We start from the raw sequence: 21,255 nt of genomic DNA, 5'->3' as shown, positions 1-21,255 counted from the left end.
GAAAGAGAAATAAATCTGAACTCTTCAATGTCTTAATTGCCGAGTCAAAAAGCTTAGCTGCAGAGAGAACTGACATCTAGACTCTTAAATCATGCATGCAAGTAAAGTAAGTTGTAACATAAACTTGCACCATATTGGCTTTTCTACAGAAACAGTACACATTAGCATAATTTTTTTTACCAGTCATGAGCAGGTAAAGAAGCTGCCACCACAACCACAGGGCAGCCAATACATTTTAAGCTCAAACTAGGAGTGTCCATGGCAAAAGTGGTAAAAAACTACCAGTTTGCTTACAGCTTCCTTTAACAGGCTAGAGCTAAAGACCTGGTAATCCATTAGCAAGGAACTATTTATGAAAAACCTCTCATCTTAACTAGCCAGTCTCAGGAAGCAGCTTATATATTTTCATTTTATCTTAAATGTTGGCATCTGTTCCAGAAAACTGGCATTATCTCAGCAAACTAGCAGCAAGTATAACTATTAGCCACAGTTGAAATGAGATTTCTATTCCCCCCACCAGCAAACACAAGGGTTTTGTTCTTAAAAAAAAAAGCATTTGTGTGCCTGATGTAAAACTATTATGTAAAAATAGATATGAGGTCCTCCCTCTGTGGTGTTAAAAGATCTCCAAATAATGTTAAATTGGAAAATTGATACTAATAAGAAAGCTGGCCTGCCAGAGACCTCTAATTGTTACAAAACCTAATTCTCTGACTACAGCCGTAAAACTAACTGTCTCACTTAAACATTTTAAAATTCATTTTACTCCAGAAATGGGAATGTTATTTTCATGACTGGAAGAATGAGTGCACTACAGCACAACAACACAGCAACCCAGCACACATTAGCACCTGCAGACTCTGTATTTGTTGCTGTTTTGAACATGCCACAAGCATTTATGAAGCATTTTGGTAACAGAGGAGTGCAAAAGTGATCAAGAGGCACTGATGTCTAAACTTACTTCACTCGGAAGGAAAGCCAATCTTGCAAGGCTCTGCAGAAGCTGAAGAAATAGTTCTCAGACAGCTGACATAAATAGCATGCGTAAGCAGCATTTAGTATCATTAACAGGTGGCCAGGGAGCTAGTAGTTCTCCATTTCCACACTGAGGTGTGACACATACTACTTGGTGATTGCTATAGTTGTAACAGCAGATAAAGGTATGCTGCATTAAAAGAATCGGAAAATACACCAGCAGTCAGTTCTGGCACCGATATTCAGATGATTAATTCAAGATTTAAGCCAGCTTCTTCTTTTTTAAAATCATCACATTCAGCACATATTTATTTTACTTTGAAAAAGTCTAGTATTTAACGTAGAACTCAACTGTTTTATAAGGTGATATGGCCACTAAGTAGCAAAAAATACCCATTTTCCCAGTTTATGTAACACTGAGTTACATGGGTATAAGCATGTCACTGTACAAAGATGTATTTTATTCTGTTTCCATTTTGTTTCCAACTTCAGACAGTTTCCTCACATAGCCTGGGTAATGATGCTACTTATATTCCAGCTCTGACAGGTAGGGATGTCACCAGCTGTTGGCTAAAACACCCTGTTCAGATACCAGCAGGTAATAAGCCTTTCAGTTCCCATCTTTAAGTTGCCAGTACATTTGACATGGTGATAGATTCTTCTCCCTCCAAAGTTTCAGAGAAACTGATGAGCAAGATGGACACGGTGCCTCTTCAATGCTGCATTTCCAGTCCACTATATTCAGTGGGTGTTAAATTACCTAAGAAACGTCTTGGTCTTACAACCAAAGTCAGGAGAAGGTAGACTAAAGTTCTATTGGGTTTTATGCGAGTTACCCATCAAAAAATTCAGCTCCCCAAAGAGAACATTTCAACAGTTTTATCTTCCTTTTGAGAAACTGACCTTTCCAGAAAGCCCTACTTTGCTCAGTTTTATCAGTTTTCATTTATAAATGCAATCACTGAGAACCAGCCTGTTCCACCACTTTCCAGAGTCACCCTCCTCACTACTGGTTTGGCTATTTAGGGATTTGCTATGCTCCACTGACCACCCCTTCCAAAATACAGGGGATTACCTACACAGATTACTTACATGGCTCTATGTGAAAAGTCACTGCCTTAGAATTCCTTAGAAGCTGTGGAAGACCCAGTCACTCCAACTAACGTCAAAGCAGACGTGGAGCCACATGTTATCTCCCCATCCACCACCAGTACTCAACTGTTACTTTAAGGGGCTAGCTTTAATGGCACTAAACCTCCTAAGGGGAATCTGCTATTTGTTTGACAAGTTACAGGAACTGCACGGATATGAAAAATAAGTGTAGTAAAATTACAGAAAAACAGATTGGCTTCCATTTCTGCTTAATTTTACATCATATTCATGAACCGTTCTGTCTGAAAGCCAGTATTATGGTGGTATAGCAGGCTGTAAACTCCAATGACAATGAAGCTTAGCAACTGACATGAACAAAAATTTTCAAGTTATTCTACAAAAGCTGTAAGCAGTCTAATTCCAAGATGAAATTTCTTCAGTGATTATGTAGATAATGAATAGCTATTCTCTGAAATGCACCTAACCCACGAGGACAACTTGAAATAAACATTTACATGAATTGTCAAACAAAGAATGTCCATCTTCTGCTATACCAACAGTAATCAGCACTCACATTTTGGTTTTATTTAAGGTATTTCAAAAAGGTCTCCTTAAAATCATGAAGTACCATCTAAAATAGAAACCTCGGATAAAATATTTTGTATCAAATTGAGCAAAGACAGACATCAAATTTTAGTTTTAATAATATTAAGTCTTTTTTTCCCTCCACAGAATTTTGTCTGTAGTACAATACATGGTTTGACACATTATTCTACAATTGCTAATTTACTCAATGAGCATCTGGTAAAGTTTGGTTAAAAATGAAAAAATACTTATTTGTTGTCTGCATTGTAAGTTTTGCATGCTGCTGGTTATAAACCAGAAAATCCCTACAGATTAGACAAGCCGTTTTCTAAAGGACTTAGTTGCTTGTAGATAGGCATTACCACACTACATTGTGATGTTTTCTAGCGCAACAGAAAGCCCTGTAAAAACGCAAGTGATCCAGCTATCACTCGATGAAAGCCAGATCAAGTTAAGGGGCACCACACAAGGTAATAGTGTGTTTGTTTACAACAGGATGCCATGACTTGGCTAAACTTGCCTCATGCTCTGAGGTGCCCAAGTATTAACTGCTACTGCTACTTTTGGGCAATTAAAATTATTTGGAATCTTCTCTTCCTGCTGTCTAGTCAACAAGTTTCATTCTCTGTCTTCAGTTCTGCACCAAAGATTCAAGTCATAAAATCCTTTCATTTACATGTTTATGTTGAATGGCATAGAACAGCAGGGTCAGCACTTGCATCCTGCTTTGCATAAAGGAATAAACATTGCTTATATAGTTCAGCTGAAACAAATTTGAAATAATAATATACAAGACTGAGAGCTAACACACTTTTAGGGTCATAGGGGCTCTTCAGCCCTCTCTTGAAGGTCACCTGAAAAGGACACTTGTGCACTGAATTCAAAATTAAGTAGCAGGCTATATTTAGAATGATTTTAAAAGCCAGAAATCCTACAATAATGTAATTTTTATTCAACTGCTACACTTTTCTTAATTAAAAAAGGTAAAACCAAGTCACACATACCATCACTGATATACCTTTAGTACATGAATTAGAAGTGAAGGTGAGGTAAGGACAAAGTGAATGCTTTCACATACCACCAAAAGCCTTTAGGTTCCAGGAAATCTATCTTTCAGTTTCTCCAGTAGAAGCTGTATGCTTCCCCTCCCACTTTATAAGTAGTTTTTTACTAATTGGTTTCAAATGCTTTATTCTTAACTGTGAGTTTACTTTAAAATGGTAGATTTAACTCACTGCTACAAAACAGCAGAGGCACATGTGTGAACCACGCAGCTACAACTGATCTCATCCAAATACATAGTCCAAAATAAACATAACCTAAAGGAATTCAGGATCATCGTGTAAGTATGAAAGCATCTGGTAATATATTCTGTTTGAGTTAATAAAGTTACAGCCTATTCCAGCGTATTTGATATGCCCAGTTTCAGTAAAAGGTGAATTGAAACCCCATGGGAAACGCATGCTGACTATGTTTATGCAGATTAAGGAAAACAGTCTTTAAAAGTCTAATAGCATTAAGCCAACAACTTTCCATTGCATATTCCTCTGTGCAAACATTGTAATTTATCTAGGCTACAGGCTTCAGTAAACCCTCCTCATTTTTTCTTTGCAGAAAACTACCGGCACAGTCTTCTAAAACACAGACAAGTCATCATATACGGAACAGACTGTCAAAATCCTGCCAGCTGAGGAAGAACTTGCACATACGTTCTGCAATCTGCGTGGTTGTGAAAGTACAACTGACAACGATAACTTAATTGCATAGGAAATGAAAGACAAACCTGGACCTGCTGAAAAGCTTTCAGTCTCTTCTTGAATCTAGAAGGTAAAACAAAATCACATCCTCGAGCTAGCAATGCCAACTCCTTCCTTAGATCAGGATCTTGCCGCAAAGAAATCTCCTTTATCCTCATGCTTTCGGATTTCATAGAACGTCTCTGTGTGCCAGTCCAGGCACTTGAGTCCCAGTAAATAGCAGAGCTGTTGTATTATCACACAGTGCCACTTAAAGCAGCAGCTGCGCTCAAGTTCTGTGATATTATAAGAGAGTCAGCTCAACTTCGCCTGCTCCATACATTAAAGGGAACTTGGCTGGAATCGCAAAAACAGATTGGAAAGTCACTTTGGGGGCCTGCCCTTTCGTACATGCATTCCAAAGTCTAAATGGGACAGTATGGAAAAAAACAAACTTCTTTGGAGAAGCATCTATAAAAGCAGCTTCCAATTTTAAAAAAGCAAGCCTTACAGGAATGCAGAGAGGCCGGCTGTGGTCATTTTGTAGCTTCCTTCTCCTCCCATCCCCCTCAGCTTTTCCTTCTGTCACAAAACACTCACTGTCTAGCTTCAATGAAGTACCTCGCCGAAGGATAAGGCTTATTACACAGCAATTAAATTCCTTTTAAACTCTTCAGTCCTTTAGTAGGAACCCTATTACACTGGGAAAATGAAGGCAACGACAGAAAAAGCTGCAGACAGACTCAGAGTGGCTCACATAGTTTCATAAAACAGATTTAATTTTTCTGTTACATTCATCTGGTTCTAAGTTACTGCATCGTAAGAATCTAACTGGTCAAATGCTAAGGCAGAAAACAGCAGCAGAAACGAGGCAAATATTACCACAATGAAATGCTGCTTTAAATCATGTTTTACAGAAAAGCTACATTAAAAATATCAATGATGTAACAAACTCTGAAAAAAGTTGACAGGATACTTTTTTGTTGCTTAAATAAGAGTTTTCTAAACATTAACAACCACATACTAGATTGCATACCTGTCACATTTCAGTAGCACTGAAGTCAGAGTCGGCTACCGCTCTACTCTATTTTCAGTTTATTGAATCTCAAATACATTTTATGGGGGGTGAGGCCATATTTTAGTCCACAGCAATCTTCTTCCCAGAAACAAATTTGATAAGCTTTTGTGGAAATTAAAGTGACATTCTGCTCTTCCTTCTTACGATCTTAGTTACACTAATTGATAAATTGTGAATTTTTAACATTTTCAATGGGTATAACTTTGCCATAGTAATCTTCAGGAAATGCTACTATTTTGATGACTTTTTTCACGTATCAGTATTACAGCTATGGGTATGGCAATTCTTGCTATTCCAGTTCAAGCTGTGAACACTCCTAGAGCCCAAAAATTCTCTAAGATTCTCTCTCTCTCAACGTACCAACATACGTTGCCCATTTATTATCTGTGTGTTGTCGTGCACTAATTACTAACAGCATAAAAGGAAAGAGCTGACCAGTCTTACTCTGTCTTCATGTCTCATGCTTTAAATGAGGCTACTTCCTTGGTTACACCAAGATGTACACAGCTCAAGAAACATTAAAACAACTCTCTCACCACTAAGATCGAGATTTCTCCTACTGGACTGCATAATTTTACTCCCACGCTGTGTTACCATCTTTAGCCCTATTCATCCATTCATAGCCATGCTGTCATGTATCATCCTATTAAAACCATACAGTAGATATTCTCTTTTAAGATTAAGAAAAGGAAACTATGAGAAAGTACCAGTGAAACATGATTGTCTTAATTGGATCGTTTTTAGTTTATTGTTAGAAAGTAAGCGATGACAAAAAGTCTGTTTTCTTGTTTTTAGTTTAGTGTCCAGTTTTTCCCACCTGGTTCTTTATTGCAACTCATTTTGAAGATATTTATTTCTTTCGGAAGCGGGAGAACAAGAAAGGAATTGACAAGGCAAGAGTCAGACGTTGTGGTTGGCATTACCAGGCTATCAAACTGCATCAAGCAAAACTGGCTGTCACTCACTGTCTTTTAGGAAGATCAACTAACCTGTGATAACCCTAGGGCCACAGGGAAGCCAGTGGGGAGTTGGGCACACAGCACACAACAGCAGCAGGCCTGGAACTTGAGACGAAGTACTGAGGTGTTGGAGTAGGAGAAGAATGCTACTCTGGCAACTGATACTCATTCCAGACCCAAGATGTCTGGGGAAGGTCAGGAAGGTTGTATTGCAACACAGACCGCATTTCAGGTTAGGCAAAGTAGGCCTTGCTTAAAGTAAGGAAAGGTGTTGTCTCACCTAAAGCACTTTCTGTTTTCATCAGGTCATGCACTCCCATTCACTACTACATTTACATTTGAGGTGGCTTTAGCATGTCATTAAGATGAATGACTGCCACATGGAGAGCTAACCTGAAAGCTCCAGTTCACCTGAACCTGCAGAAGGAGCCTCAGAAAGAAATCAATGTTCCAAACTCCGTTTGGAAAGAGTTGCAAATTTCCCTCCCGCTTTCAACTGGAGCTCAGAGCCTGTCACCACTGAACCAACATATTATGTTCAGTATTTTGAATATTCTACATTTTGTAGTCGTAAAATCACTTCATTGACTTAACATCTACCTAAGTCAATCTTATTGTTAGCTTCATATTGTTTTAGCACTATTGTCATTAATTTGGTTTCAAAACCAGTGGTCTTTTGCATACCTGTATGCAGTATAGTTGTTAAAAGTGTGCTGATTGCAATGTACGCAGAATCTACATGCAACTGGGCATTTAGTTGCAATACATTGCGAGAGATAAATACACTGGCAGTTATTAAACACCTCCTTTTCACCATCTGAACAAAAACCGGTTTTGTATTGTCATATGTAAGGAGATATAAGTATTTGTAAAGAAACTGGTTAATAACCCCCTAAGATCTGATTTAACCTTTTCAGTCACGAATTAGCCACAGGGGAAAGGGAAAGTCAGCTTCCATCTAGATTGAACTAGGAGGGTTCAGGTATAGTGTTACATTTATTCTAAATCGGAATTCTCCCCAGCGAAAGCTATGGCAAAATCCTTTCCTGGGTAAAGGGCTGGATGCCAGCTATGAAGCTGTTCAAGTATCCTGGCAGCTTATTATTAGCTAGATAAACAGAGAGGAAGATGCATGCTCAGAGCTTCCTTCCAAAGCTAAAGATATACACTATGAATGGATTTGACTCAAGGGACTGTGGCTAAAGAGTTTACCACTTTAACAGAGATCTGAACATACAAAATAGCAGTGCAATATTTATGTAGCTTTAACACAAAAGTATTCAAGTGAGACAAAGATAAGAATCACCAATATTTTGGGTAGTGTGGAAGAAATAGAAACCTGAAAAATACTTCAAAACACCTTGAACATTTGCCTACAAAAATGCAGTTTCTTGTCAGAAGCATATACTGACAGTAGATCTTAAGAGATTATGGGGAACTGACCTCAAGTCTTGGAAAAAAATATTGCAGATAGCTTCCAAGAAACTAAGTTAAATCTGTTGTAAGCTAAATCATCTGTAAAGATGTATTTAGCCATACAAAACCTTTAGTTGCTGGGCTCCAGTCTTCAATCCAGTAACATGTGGACCAGTATGACAGAAAGCCTGTTTGACCTTGGAAACAGCTTAAATAAGGCTGGAGACGATTTAAATAAGGCTGAACAAGCAAGCCCAACGGCAGCCATGTGCAACCTAACAGAATCCCTCATCTTGCAACACTGCAGAAATTAAGAGTGGCTCCTGAGTTAATTGTGGAAAAGGAACTCTCATATCTCCACAACAGTCAAATAAAGAGTTATGCAACTAAAGTAATCCCTTCCCAAAAGTAATTGATTAGTTAGAGAGCAGTGAAGAGAAGATAACTAAGAAAAGGTAGCATCTTTATCAATGTAGAGAAAAGATGATGCAGCATGACTAACAGTACTAAGGATATGTTTCAGATGTTTAAAGGGGAAAAAAGGTATTATTAGTACAAACAAATAGTTCAGGAAGGTATATATATATAAAATCAGTCAAGCAGCTAGTGATGTTGAGTGAAACACAGCTACTATAAGGCAGGAAAGACAAAAAAGAAATTACATAAGTAAACTAGAAGACAGACAAATGAAAGCAGCAATTCTTTGCTATACTAGGAAAACAAGCAAACAATACAAATAGCCCTGAAATGCTGGGTTCATTTTTTTCCTCAGTCTTCACAAAAGATTGTGACCAGACTATCACCATTTTTAATATTATCAAGAGCTAATTTTAGACCTGATAGTCCATAGCCAGCCTTTGAGCTACTGAAAGATGCTGGAACTAGATATGCTCCATTATATGCATAATTGCAGACATTTGATTGAAAATTATTTGATTACCAACTCAGACCACAGCTCCACAGTAAGACTGAACTTCTAACAATCCTAACCCAACTTCTGTAAAATGTATTGCATGTATTGCATAGTAGCAGATAAAAACAACGTCCCACTTCAGTAAACATAATGCTCATTGAGTAGATGCATTATTTACACTAGTCTGCAGATCTTTAATCCTGCAAACCAGTGGTAGCCTGTGGATCATTGCTGTAACAGCAGTTCTCAAGATACTGAGTAAAAGCCAAGGGGAAAGATTAGAAAGCAATGCCCATCTCAGCCAGATTTGAATTTATGACCTGCAAAGTGAGAAAACACAACTTAGGCAGGCTTGGTAGTATCTGCAGTACCTTTCTGCTTAACACTATATATAGCAGTGTCCAGTGTTGACATAGTCTAAATAAATGAATGAAGAATGATAGTGCTTCTCTGTGGAAAGAATTCTAAAAATCCCTCTCAAGTCTTCAAAAAGGCCCTTGCAGGGCAAAACCTCTTTATAGCAATGGACTAAAGTCTCAGTTGTTCAAGTGTGTTACTTTATGCTATTTGAGCATTAAACAAAACATTCCCTTCTCAGGAGACTGCAGCACATAGCAAGATTCACTGACCTCAAATTTTAGGAGGTGATCTAAAATAGGAGATGTCTATAGAATGGAAAAATAGAAGAATAAATGGGAAGCAGCAAAGAAAATTCTACTTTTTAATCCACATAACTGCCTAATCAATCAAGAATATTAACATCTGTTGACAAGTTGACCCACTCAGGGGTAGGGAGGAAAACCCACTGATACCTTTTTTTCAATAGTGAATTCACAAATATTAAATTCTATTTTCATTTCTGAAAACTACTGACTATCTTGAAATAGGGATGCACAAGGCTGAAACCTATACTGATGGATAAGGAAAGGGATTTAATGGGATTCAAAAGAATCAGTTTTCCCAGTTCTTCATACACTTACCTACCTTGCTTCTTACTAGTAACTTCCCATTTCTAACTGCTCTGGATGGGAAGAGAACAAGAGGATGATGCATTGGTGAGCAGAATAACAAAGTAATACCATCCATTCCTGACTCTGGATGAGGGTCACCCATTTTCAGCAGTACACTGACAAAGCCCAAGGGAGACAAAGTCTACAATTATTTTGTCTATATTGCAGAAAAAAAAAATCAAGTTGTTATGCTCATGCCCAGCAACCAGTTACCCAGACTGATGGCTTTAAAGTGATTCTTTATAGTGTTGAGTATGGTGTGCTGCACCAATGAACTGATAGATGTTGTCATTGTGTAATTAAGAAATCTACCTTCAGGGGGAGAAACTGATCCTTTGGCCTTGAAAGGAAGTTCATGTGAATCTGGGTTTAGATGCACTTTTTTTTTCTTGGAGGAGAGAACATGCAGACAATTAAAAGACATGGAAGTCTCACATGGGTGTGCCTTCTCTAATGGTTATTTAAATTTTACAATACTCTTGGATTAGAGCAATGCATGGAGGTTCTTTCCACAGTTGTTGGTTGAATCCAGAATTTTTAGGAGACAAGACAGTGAATAAAAAGACACCAGTTAGATGTGAGACACATGGTCGTGTTGGTAGCCCAGGAAGGATGGGCTGATCAGATTCTCTGCGCATTACAAAAAGAATGCCACGTATGTACACCACGCCTTTGGCTGTTATAAGATTATAAGCAAGATATGATACATGTCACCTTGCTATGATTACACTGCCTGGACTCCAAAGACATAGCATGGCCTGTTAAGATGGCTAACTGCATCTGTCAGGATAACTTCAGCAAGCATCAATGCTTGATACTCTAATACTGAAGCCTGACAGGTACAATATGGTTTATATTCCTTTCAGAACAATTGTCATGCTCTCTGCCATCTTAGGAAAACATTATCAGTCTACATTTTATTTATTTGTGTATAGCATAAATGGAACTTTAATGGAAACAGGTTGCTGAAATGGCACTCTGCAGATGGAACCTATTTACTATTCATGATCTTCAGATGACCCTATTCATCAGATCATGAAAACTGGGTACATCCAAATTGATGCTGCTGAGGTGGCTATTAAACAGAGAAAGACATTACCAAAATATCTAATATGGATTATACAAATTAAAGTCACACTTGCTCTAATAAGATGCTGGGTTTTTACATTTTAGATGAACCATGATGCTACAGAGACTATCCACAGAGGAAGCTGCAGTCCACAACACATATTTGTTATTTCACAAAGCTAAGCCTCAGAATAGCAGAATAGGTTGAATTGAAGAATCAGTTCAGGCTGATTCAGTATGCCACTGAGATATTCCTATAGGAGGCAGCACCTTTTATAACGGAGTCTAATGTTATGCATCATACAACTTTTCAAAGTCACACAGGCCATTTTGGCTGTTCAGTCATTTCTAGATTGGCATTATGTACCTTGTGTCACCTTAACTTCTGAATTGACAGTAATCTTGTATAAAGAACATGAATGACAATGCTTTATAACTGTCCAACTACTTATTTAAACATTGCACCAGCTGTTTAGTCCTCTCAAACACATTTTTATATAGGAATTTCATAATTTCCAAAACTAGAATGGTCAGTGTATGAAAGCACAACCCCTACTTTAACTCCAGCATCACAAGCTAGTGATTTAGTCCCTGAAATCACAAGACAATAATTTTGAGTCAGTGACAGCTGCAGCTTCTTGCTTATGCTTTCACTTGAGATTTCCCTCCCTGAAGGTCTAAAAGCAAAACCTACAAATCGGGAAACTTAAGATACAGACCTTGTTCTAAGGTCCATAAGATTACAAATTGTCATACAGTCCATAAGATTGCAAATTGTAATTTACCAACTAACAAGATTTCTGGTAGAATTCCTGTAGAGACTTATTCTTGAACTAACACTTCAGTGTTGATCATGAATCAATATGAAATCATGGCTGATACAGGAAATTGAGAGGCAACAGAAACTACACTGGTTTCTAGAGAGCTAAAAGAAAAGTCGTGCACTTCTGAGCAGGGTACACTGGTAAAGGACAAAGCAATGAAATGTGGCAGAGCAAAGCAGCTGGTCACTGGTAACCAACTGAAGTTTAGCTTCCAGTATGATAGCTGAAGGGACAACCGTTACACATGAAGAGATAAGTAATAAGACAGCTTATAACACCACAAATACATCGACAGAACAGCAACAGTACTCTTGACCGGCAATATCCTCCATTCTCCATCACTGGAAGTCTTGATGTGAAGTCTCAATGTGATTTCTTTTTTTCTGGAAAACCTTTCTAAGACACTAAGCTTAAATTAATTTCTTGATAAATAAGCAAGTAGTCAAAATTTTAGGAGTTAAGAATAGAATTGGAGATCTTTTCTTTAAAATCTTAAGCTATGACATAAGAATTTTAAAAGTTATTTGCTGTAAATGATGATTAATCATGAATAGTACTAGTAGACAGAAGATAAATCTAGCTTAAGTGCTTTGAAAATTAATTTCAAATAGTTTGCTTTAGTTCTTAGTCAATGAAATATGCCACAAGTATTAAGATTATTTATGATATGTCAGTGATGATCATATCTAGTAGAAATGTTTACAAAATCTTGAGATATTAACTGTTTATCAATACAAATCTAGCTTCTAACAAAATGAAACCGCTTAGTAACTGTTCTCCTGGTTCTGCTGAATTCTAAAACCAGATCAAGTTAAGCCACTTGAGCTCTACAAGCCTTGTTTTGTCAAGATAATGTCAAGAAGGTCCTTGTTCATGGTGGGCACATTTACAACTTCATTTTATAGGTATTTTGCAATGTTTCCCTCATCATCCACTCATAAGGTCTTTCCCTGCATTCTGCTTGCATATAGATTTCTATGAATGTTGTGAAAGTCTCCCTGTAGCCTTCCAACTCATCTCATTTACTGTCTGAAATCAGCCAGTTTCTACTAAAATCTATATAGAACAAATAAATGAGGCTAGCTCCATATGAAGTGAAATTAAGCATTATGCACAAGGTTATTTAAGCACATATCACAGCAGCTCTAAGAGCCCATCATGCTGGTGTACAGATGTACCTGTGATCAAGAAATAGATAGCTCTACAGTTTCTAGCTATTTTTTTACATTCCATAGTGCTTGCTATGCAAAAGGGGCACATCTAACATGAACTACTAGAACACACTTTTAAAAACATCTCTTGATCACTGGTTAGCTTTCTGGGGACCCATTTTAAGTTCTATCTGTTGTTCTCAGAATACAAACTAATCTTGTCTACCAAGACGTTAGTACCGTCTGGTTGACTTGAAGATAAGAACACCACACTAATTCAACCCAAGGAGTTTTTTTACATATTATGCCACATTTAGAACATTAAATTTAGTAACCATTTGTTGCGGCCTGCAGAAAACAAAAGTGCTTAACTGGTATCTTCTTGAATCAATGCAACTACTTAAGTCGCCTAACTTTCATTAAATTTTTCAAGACAATTGTGTGTGCAAAGCCTCTAAATATGCAAGACTCAGCCATATATTAGCACTGGTATTTTGTAGATTTTTCTCATAACATTGCTTGCTGGAAAAAATTCATGCAGTCATTGACTAGGTCTATTAGTGGATAAGTTAGTTCACTGGATGAACTGCATTAATCAGCTTGTACTGAGGTAAGCCCATACATACTTTTGGCCTCAAGCTTATTTCTTGCTGACAGAGTAAGTTTAGGGCATATGGAGAGGTTCTCAAAAATTTACAAGAGGTTCCCAAACATCACTGAAGGAAGAAAGAAAGCTATCTGCTTCATATCAGTATCTAATTTCCTTCCAGACTGACCACCTGTTAAAGAATGAACTGTTTAAATGACTGATGTAAAGCTATAATTAAGCTTAGATGTTTTGAAAGACTAAGCAGAGAGAAGCAACTGGAAGTAAGTAATGTTTTCATACAGCTATGCATTTTTTTTTTTTGCTTTTAAGTGACAGTTACACAGGAGAGTGACCCTGTGATAAATAAATTTCATCCAAATATATGAACTTGTTCTTTGTCAGAATTCAGGTGAAATTTAAACTTGAAGAAAGCCACATAGAGTTTCAAATTCTAGTGCTGAAAAATTAAAGTGTCAAAACCTCTTAAGACTGGATGCTGCATATAAGAAATACTTACGAGTTTCCAGTAGGACAGAAATATCTTCTATTTTAATTGCAACTGCCACTTTGACAGAGGACACAAGATCATTATTTCTTCTAACAAAACAATGTGTAAACAGAATTGATGCAACTGCTAAGAGAAGTGTAACATTTATATCACAGGGTGCAAAGTACAGTTAGAATAAAGACCACTAACAAAAAACTACAACAATCAATAACTTCCAGTTTTTCATTTCTATACAAAATGAATAGCTGGCTTTCTAATCAGGGTAACGATTCTTCTATTCCAAGCTATTCAGTACAGCAAAGCTTAAGAATAACACAAAATACTACCAGTGCTGCTTATGCTGATTACTATTATTTCACCACACTTGAAACTAATAATGATTTTCTAGGAACATCTATAGTTGCACTCTTCCAGACCTTAATATGAACTTCTGGCTGTCCTTCCTTGTTGGCACCACAGAAGGACTTTTATTGTGAACACAAGAGTCCTGACATATGTCATAGTGCCCTGTTATCATCATAAAAGTACATCAGTTTGATACCAGGTTATTTACGGTCGGCCTTTAAGTCACGGGCTTGAGTTGAAAGCCAAGTCCACCATCCTCCCCACTTAGTGGTGGGACATGGCGCTATTAACACTAGCTTTACATAATACAGAGTTAGGGAGCATATGTACTAGACCACACTCAGTCCTGCACAGGGTAATCTGATGTGCAGAGCAATGCTCATACAGCTTATGTAACCCAGACTTGGTAGCTAATGTTGCTTCCAGTATTAAGGTACATTGGGTAGCAGTTCAGATGCAGACTAAACTCTCAAAATGTCACGGTTGACATCAAAGCTTAGTAACTACTTAAGTGAGAAACTGGCAGGATTCAGACACTGTAATTCTCCTTACTTTTCTGATGTTTTACAAACGTAGTTTCTCTCCCTGCTAGTAGAAGGCAGACCCCCCAAAAAAATTACAGTACACCTGCAGAACATGGAGATAATCCACCACTGGTCTAACAGATGCAGGTCCCAGCCTCACTACCCTTTAACTCAAGTTCTCAGAAGAACTCATTTGTTCCAAAAAGCAACTGTTAAGTGTTATTATGTTCAAACTTCTATCAACCTTAAAAGGTTTCATCCTAGTCTCCCTTTAAACTAAAATGGATTCTAGTAGTATCACTCCATTTTAATCAACTAACTGGTAACAAAAATTTGGCAAGAATGGTAGTGACAAAAAAAAGCTATGCAGCAGTATAGTAAAGTAGGGAAAAATTTAAAAATCCCAGAAAAACGAGACAATGAGCTCTAAGAGTTGTCACGGGATAACAAGCAGGAACAGTATGCTTATCAAGCAAAGGCTATATGGAAACCAATCCAAGAAGTACCTTTATATTAAAGGTTGACCCTGCAGAGAAATAGAAAATAACTTTGAAGTACTTCAGATCATATCATATTCTCTCTGCACCAGCACCCCTCAAAATGCCCATAGGGAATTCTGTGAATTGTTTCCCCAGATGCGTTGCACACCAGCTGGTTAGGATTAAACATTTTGCCTGTGGCATCTTTTAGGCCTTGAGGCCTGGCATTTTTGACAACGTGATGAACGGTGTACAATTGTGGATACCTCACATGTTTAAGATAATCTACAGTGCCAGAAACATTTAAATCCAGGTACAGTACTGATAAGGGTTAGAAGAAAGCTATGACAGCCATTCTTCAAGTTTGAAAGTTACAGCTCTAGAATCTCCTTTCTTTACAACAACATACTCATAAAATATCCAAAACTTACATGATGAGAATTTTCTATGCCTCTGATTTTGTTATTTTAATATATTTAGTATGCACAAATCACAGGCCTACTTGCAGAACATTAAGTGCTAGCAAGCACTTCACATCACATGACAAAGATGACAGAACCTTGTAATTAGTGTTTGTATAATGCATGCATTCATGACCTTGTGGTGAATGACACCATGCAAGTGAAGGGAAGTACCTCTCCTAAAGAAAAAAAAGCCCAAACCCTAAACAAACACTGTTTTATCTTCACTTGCACCAAAACACCCTATAAAATGAATTTTCATGTTAGAGTTCTGTCCAGATTTCAAAATGCATGTGTGGATTAAGCCAGTGATTTATTCTGAATTAGTGTTTTTCCAGAACCTGGCTAAAGTGCCCTGTGCAGATGATCAAATTCCTATTCCACTCCTGCACCTCAGTTTTTTGTTCATCTTTCACATATAGACCATGTAGTTTCTTTCATTATCTGACCAAGTACTCTGGACGTGCTAATCAGTGAAAGGCTTCAACTATCTTGAAAGACAGCAAGTTCTCCTCTGACAAGACATTAGTGTTTCAGCAAAAACACATGGCAACTTTTGAATTTCAGATAATGTAACTCTAAAACTTGAATTACAAGCTCACCTCTGAAAAAGGGAAAAGATCTTGAATATAATAGCTGTCAGCTACAGTATTTTTAATGCTGTTTTACAGTTGCTATCAGAACACCAACTTGTTCTGCTCATATGCTACTCTTTAAGGTGTTAAACATTAAACAGTCAATTATTTTCAAGACCGATCTTCAAGAATGCTTGCCATCCTGCAAAACATGTTCTTCTAACACATACAGAAACCTGTAGCATGAAAATGTGGTTTCCTACTCATTCATACTTACTACATAGTAACAACTTGAGGATGTGACAGTTTTCTTTTATCAGCTTTGTTTGGTGTCCTTCAAAAAAGCCACAGGAACATTTTAAGAAATAGGAAAAGGCATACTGCAACCTTGACTGTAAGTGATTCATCTCAGTGATACTGAAAACATATCCTGCTAAAATGAGTTTACTGCTTGTCCACTGCATTATGAGAATTCCAGCATAAAGTAAGAAAACTTTAATAAGAAGATGTCCAAGTTGACTTATATAGTCCTAAAAGAAAATTCTTCAGCTTTATGGCTGAATGTAAAAGCCCTTTTCTAATACTATCCTCAGGCACACAGAGTACAGCACATTAACTTTTACTATTTTCTAGGTCTGCTATTTAGAATTTAAATCCGTATTACTGGACCTACAGTATAAGCTCTCTTTTTTGAAAGGCTATCTGAAACATTTTTTTCCATTTATAGAAACGAAACGAGGACCTCAAACTTACTTAAACTCAAATGAGGTAGGCAAAGCCATTGTGGCTTGATTAAATGCACAAAACCAGATGCATTACTTTGGACACTGCAGCGGGTAGTTTACAGATGTATGAGAAGGAAAATGAATATATTTTTCTTTCCTTTAAAAAATACACTGTCATGGCAGAACACGCAGTTATGCAACTATTGGTGGTATTTTAAGAGCTGATGCCTGCTCCAAATGTAATTTACACTTCTTAAAGATTAGGAAACTTTTAGATGAAGCTTCAGTTCAGCTGACTAATAAAGCCACAAATAAATTTCTTACTGTGTGGAAACTTCCTCCTGCTCAACTCCTTGGAGAGAAAAAAAAACCAAACTCAAACAACAATCTAACCTCAAGGATCCCTCTCAGCACTATACAAACAATTCCAATTAAGTAAAGAATGTTACTCTTCATTAGTCTCTTCAGTTCTTCTTTATGAGATCTACTTAAAGCAGTCAACCAAGACATATGAAGAGAAATTACAGTACATGAGTTAGTGATCAAATACATCAAGTAACAGTGGCTTTTAATGGAAACTCTCCCTTTGCTTGCTCAGAATAAACTGAGCACCTGCTAACTTTCTACATTTCCTTAGAACAGGAAATGTAATGGTGTGAACATGAAAAAAAAGTAAATCAACTGTCATGTTGTCTGGCTAGTGATGACGCATAAAATACAAGTCACTATTATTAGAAAGTCAATCTAGATATACTTCAGACTGGAAGTGTGATGCCTTGAAACTAAGGAGTGGGAACTCCAAGTTGTCAAGCTAGATTTGAAAATTAGTATTTATGAAACAAATGCAACACTTCAAATCAAATGTTTTAGCGCAAAGCAGTACTTACATGGTTTGCCCTGTGGGTCAAAAGGTAAGTATATACATTCAGTACACACCAATAAAGGAGAAGAAGTAGCCCACACTCTTAAACACCCTCAGCACTAACCTTTCCACCCTTACCAACCTGAGAAGGTTTCCCTGGGACACTGGGAGGTTTGGCCAGTGTATTGAGTTAAACACCAAAGTACGAAGAGTGATAGGAATGACCACTTACAACTTACCAATACTATTAAGTGACATGAATTTATAGTCCTATAGCAGAAACACATGCCTCTTAACAAGTCCTTTGATACAAGGCAGATCATATAAGTAATGCTTAGTTTTTTAAGTCACCACATCATTTTCTATCCAGTTTTGTTTCTACAATTTATGAAAAGGGCTAGAAATTAGATTAAACTGAACTGCAGGTTTGAAAAAAGAACCTCAGCTTGGGGGCAGGGTTCTCATTCTTGCCTAGAGACCATTGTCTATTATAAACCAAGACCTTCTTAGAAAGGAAGCATTGAGTATACCATGCAGTACCAAAACAATTGCTTTGTTAATATGCAGATTTAGTGGAGCCAGATTTGAGTCTTGTACTAACAATAGTGCCTGGTATCATTAGACAAAGGGCTATTTGCAGTCAAGGCAGTGCGTTATAAAAATAACATTGCAAACCAACACAGGGACACATTTATCCACAATTAGATTGCATTTAACAGTGGAAGTGCCTGTTATTGAAAGCATGGCATCTGAAGCATCAACACCTGGTTTGGGTTACCTCTGACAAGAGTAAGTTAAATGAGAGGTATTCAGCAACTGTGATCTATTTAGTAAACTAAGTAGCTTTTGTAAACTACCACATCTGATAGAACACTAGATTTTTCTTTTAATGTAAAGTATGAGATGTATTTAGCAAATGACACCTGGTTAGTCATGGCTGTCTGACCTCTCTATCCAAATTTTGGCTTTTATAATTATTTCTCTTTCGTTCTCTGACTCTAAATGTGGGTCCCCCACACTGGACATTGCTCAGTGGACACAAGGACACTATGGAAAACCACTTTCTTATTATAAGGCTATTTCTAGCCTTTTCCACTACTTCTAGTTTGTTCATGCCCATTAGAAATGCAAGAACAGATACTACAGCTCTAACCTTATTGCACAGGAGAGGCAATACCTCAGAAAGCAAGAATCGCTTGTTTTCATTTTTCCTTATCTAAGCTGCACCCCCTGAAGTAAATGTAACATGTAAATTAGTTGAAAAACAGGTCACTATTGAATAATGTTTGAAATTATAGCTCAAAACCAGGGTAGATATACCAAATCTAATGAGCTGTACTGGATGCAAGATTTTTAAGATGCCTTTTTCTATGCAGTTTTAAAGAACAAGGGCAATACTGCTCTTGACAGAAAAATTATTGGAAATAGAAAACAGTTCATTTTTAATTTTGTGTCAGGCATGTATGGCTTATAAAAAGCAACAGAATTGCAAGGAGCCAAGACAGTCATTTGGAAGTTTAGGCCACCGAGCCAGTAGTGCTAATGACACACAAACATTGACATTTTATGTTCAGTGCTGCTGCTTCACTCCACTGCCAGCACCTCCTGTGGGGAAACTAATTACTTGCATAATTTGTCAACACTACAGACACAAAATTCACTTCCATTTAAACAAATAGGTCTAATAAGTAAGAAAAACTTACTACCTTGGTTCCTGAGGATCGACGTGTTGCTTTAACATTAGAAATGCTCCTTGCACTGGCTAGAGTTGCCAATGGAAGAGTAGTAGAAAGCTGAGGATGATTTAAAGACATCAAAGGCAATCTGGTATCTCCTGAAATGCATTGCTTGGAATTGGAATTTTTGTTAGCGAGCCTCTCATTTATACAGTTTCCTGAATCTCCATTATCAATGTGTGTTTTCTCCTCATTCTTGATTCTTCTCAAGCAGTCCTTTAGTGCCAGCTGAGTTGCAGGCTGACTCAACCAACATAAAAAGAGTTCGTCCACCTTCATTTTCAGTACAGGTTGCAGAACTTTTCCAGGTGACATTTTCTACCAGTTTACCTTTTTGTTGAACCAAACTCAAGATAAAGGTTTGACAGTCATCTACTTATTCCACTTGACTTTCGGTGTTTCACAGACTCCAAGGCTCCTGTGAAGAAAAATATTATTATATCTTACAGTTTTAACAAAGTATTGATATTTATCTCCTCAAGATACCAACAGGTGTTGTGACATACACACTAACATGTGACTACAACAACATATACTCATTTTGTAAGTATAAGCCATTAATGAGTCAGAGTCAAATCCAGAGGATAATGCATTTTCAAAGCATACTGTGTAAATGATAGAGACTGGAGAAAAAAACCAACACGCTCAGACTTTCTCAAGCTATCTAACAAAGGTTCTCCAAGAAAATGTATTATGACAAATAGCCTTGAAAAGACTTGTAATTAAACCTGCTAAGAACTAAATGTCTCAGCAGTTTATACAAAGCCATGGTGATAGTGCAATTAAGACTTAAGAAGCAAAGCCTTTCAGTCAAGAGATTTAGAGCAAAGACTGAAGGCTCAATTTTCATTCTGAACTCCAAGTTTCTGATTTAAAATCTTGCATTGCATGTTGCAGTGCAAGGTGCATTCCCATATGAGTGATGCCAGGCTGAATTCTCAAAGTTCCTTCCTCAGGTATTTGCTTTTCCAGTCCACTTGGTATCACACAGTCATTTGATATTTTAAGAACTGATCTGTTTGACATTCAATTTTACAGTTTTTTTTTTAAAGCCAGTGTGAAACTCAGTGTGACTCAGTAATTGGAATAGCATGATTTCAGGTTCAGCTGCTCACCTGAAATAAAGGGAATATCTGTATCTTAGAGAGACAGAGAACTAGAGCTAACTACTGAAAACAGAACCCAAGTTACCATCTCTGCAATCAACTTCCTTAGTGATCTGGTACAGTTTAACTAACCCTGTACTTGTATTTTTTTAAGCCTTTACCAGTATTTAATCCGTAGGTAGAAAGCAGTAAAGATACACAAATACTTTGCTGAAGAAGCCTTAAAATGAGCACTTGAATTTGGAAACGAACACCTAAGAACCAAATATACTATTAAAACCAAAGGTCAAATTTCATCCCATAGCAGAACTGTAAACCTTACAATACCGCACCAGTTAATTCTTTTTAAACCTTCATGTTTAAGCACTTAACAGTTAAGTTACTCCGTTGCTGAAGGTCACGGCGCTTTATTAGTTTTGTATCAGCGAGCCTCAAGCACCACTTGCCCGGGAGCGAAAGCAAACGGTGCCGCCCAGCACCACCTCCCCAGCTGCCCAGCTGGCCCCGCCGCCAGACCGGCCGCGAAAAGGCACAACGG

The 21,255-nt window shown here is 37.4% G+C and overlaps 1 protein-coding gene across 2 annotated transcripts in view; it reads right to left on the bottom strand.

Moving 5' to 3' along the window:
• PPP2R3B (protein phosphatase 2, regulatory subunit B'', beta) overlaps positions 1-19,926 on the bottom strand; it is a 45,417-nt gene extending 25,491 nt beyond the window's left edge. Inside the window, exon 1 of one of the 2 annotated variants that reach the window (XM_010193780.1) lies at positions 19,579-19,926. In XM_010193780.1, coding sequence (XP_010192082.1) covers positions 19,579-19,926 — 348 coding nt within the window. Of the gene's footprint in view, positions 1-4,435; positions 4,583-19,578 lie in introns of those variants that run through there. The other variant, XM_010193781.1, reaches the window with a different exon arrangement.
• Between the last annotated feature and the right edge of the window lie 1,329 nt (positions 19,927-21,255).

This window comes from Mesitornis unicolor, unplaced genomic scaffold, assembly GCF_000695765.1.
Source record: "Mesitornis unicolor isolate BGI_N332 unplaced genomic scaffold, ASM69576v1 scaffold53921, whole genome shotgun sequence".
In the NCBI taxonomy this organism is placed as follows: Eukaryota; Metazoa; Chordata; class Aves; order Mesitornithiformes; family Mesitornithidae; genus Mesitornis; species Mesitornis unicolor.
This window is presented reverse-complemented; position numbering and strand designations above follow the sequence as displayed.